Source organism: Protomyctophum bolini (assembly GCF_963924005.1).
Source record: "Protomyctophum bolini genome assembly, chromosome: 4".
Taxonomy (NCBI): domain Eukaryota; kingdom Metazoa; phylum Chordata; class Actinopteri; order Myctophiformes; family Myctophidae; genus Protomyctophum; species Protomyctophum bolini.
The window spans coordinates 18,725,651-18,727,285 of NC_137865.1; the positions used below are offsets into that span (position 1 = coordinate 18,725,651).

Consider the following 1,635-nt stretch of genomic DNA (forward strand, 5'->3'; position numbering starts at 1 on the left):
ACTCCAGTCTCAATGCCTGTTTGTCTGGTCCAGTCACTGAGCCCTGGGAACTGGGAAGTTGGGAAGTGCCGTTTCTTTGTGACTGATTCAGTGTTCTGAGGGAAAGGCACTAGTATCAGCGGAAGGCCACCCAACGCGCCAGACAGAACTGTTGGGCTGCAATGCAAGACCCCGAGGGGTCCATCGTTTTGCCTGCGAGACAAGGTCATGTGGGGGCCCTGGGGGGGGGGGGGGGGGGGGGTGGAACCAATCAGAGAAGGTCACATGGAGGGTAAAGGTCATGGAGTCTGGGTGATGATGACATGACATGCAGTAAATTTTCAGCATCCTCCATCACAGGTGCACACACACAGCAATCAGTGCTGGGTTGATGGGTGAGCAGAGCATGTATTGATGCAGCCATGGACACAACTCCCAGCATGCCCTTCATGTCCACAGATCCCAATAGTCCGCTTGTAACATAGTTTTCTATCTACACATGATATGTTATTGTCCATCGAAAATGATTAAATAGTGATATACATGTGTCTCTTTTGGAGAAGAAAAATGCACTATGTCGATGTCTCATAATGTTCACACCAATAAAAAACCAAAATAGGTCAGACAAGCACTGCATAGTCCCATTATTGATTTCTGGTAAGAGTACTGTACTGTTAATATAAAAGTGTTAGTTAATATAATACGGTTGCAGCCATTTCAGGGGTTGCATGCGCTGAACTAGAATCCACAGTGTCCAATTCAACTATTATGTCAATATTGGCGGGACATTGATAACAAAACAAAAGAAACAAAACAGGGGCTTCCAAAGCTCTTCTCAAGGGGCGTCTAAGTGACAAGGACCACCTCCGTATATACTCCACGTTTTGTGAAGAGTAACTCGTGTCTCTATAGAGACAGCAGTTGGGATAAAGCCATGCGGTCGTATACTAGGATAGTGTGTGAGTGTCTGTGTGTGTGTCTGTGTTTGTGTGTGTGCGTGTGTCAGACCTTGCTACACAAACGAGTTCAAGGAGTTCATGGCGGTTATGGGGGACGGGGCCTCGGAGCTCTCGTGGCCCTCGGCCGTGCCCCTGCTGGCACTCTTGCCACTATACTGTCCGATAAACGAGCCGTCCTCGTTGAACTGTCCGTCTCCGCCGTCCCCGCCGTAGTCAACTAAACTGTCGTCACTGTCGTCTCTCTTGACCGTCCCGCTAGACGGCGTGCGGCTCCCTTTTAGCGGTTTATGGTCCTCATTGTCACTGAAGGGAGAGAATGACATGCCAAGCGTTACAGGTGGAAATGACGTGACGGGATGCATCAAGGAGATTAGTGTCCCTCCCCCTTTTCTTAGACGGAGCAACGTCATTGTATATACGCATCGATTTATACTTATTTCGTAGAAAATGTGTAGCATTTCAGTTAAATGCATTCTGATAGCATTTCAGTTAAATGCATTCTGATAGCATTTCAGTTAAATTGGAATTAGTCACACATTCTTCCGATAGTGGATATCTCAGTATATACAAGACAAGAGGTGAATTGCAATATAGTTACTCCAAGTCTAAAAAAGGGTAGTAGGCTAGCCGTGGATGATTAGTTGGTTTCCATCTTGCAACAGGGGAATACATTTCAAGCAATCATTCTCTGCACATT

At 46.7% G+C, this 1,635-nt stretch overlaps 1 protein-coding gene across 4 annotated transcripts in view; it reads right to left on the bottom strand.

Moving 5' to 3' along the window:
* Positions 1 to 653: 653 nt before the first annotated feature.
* Positions 654 to 1,635, bottom strand: part of LOC308313534 (neuronal cell adhesion molecule-like) — a 94,061-nt gene continuing 93,079 nt past the window's right edge. For all 4 annotated transcript variants that reach the window (XM_080760704.1, XM_080760706.1, XM_080760703.1 and 1 more), the window contains one exon: positions 654 to 1,241. In XM_080760704.1, the coding sequence (XP_080616830.1) occupies positions 992 to 1,241 (250 nt within the window). In that variant the 3' untranslated portion in view covers positions 654 to 991. The remainder of the gene's footprint in view (positions 1,242 to 1,635) is intronic.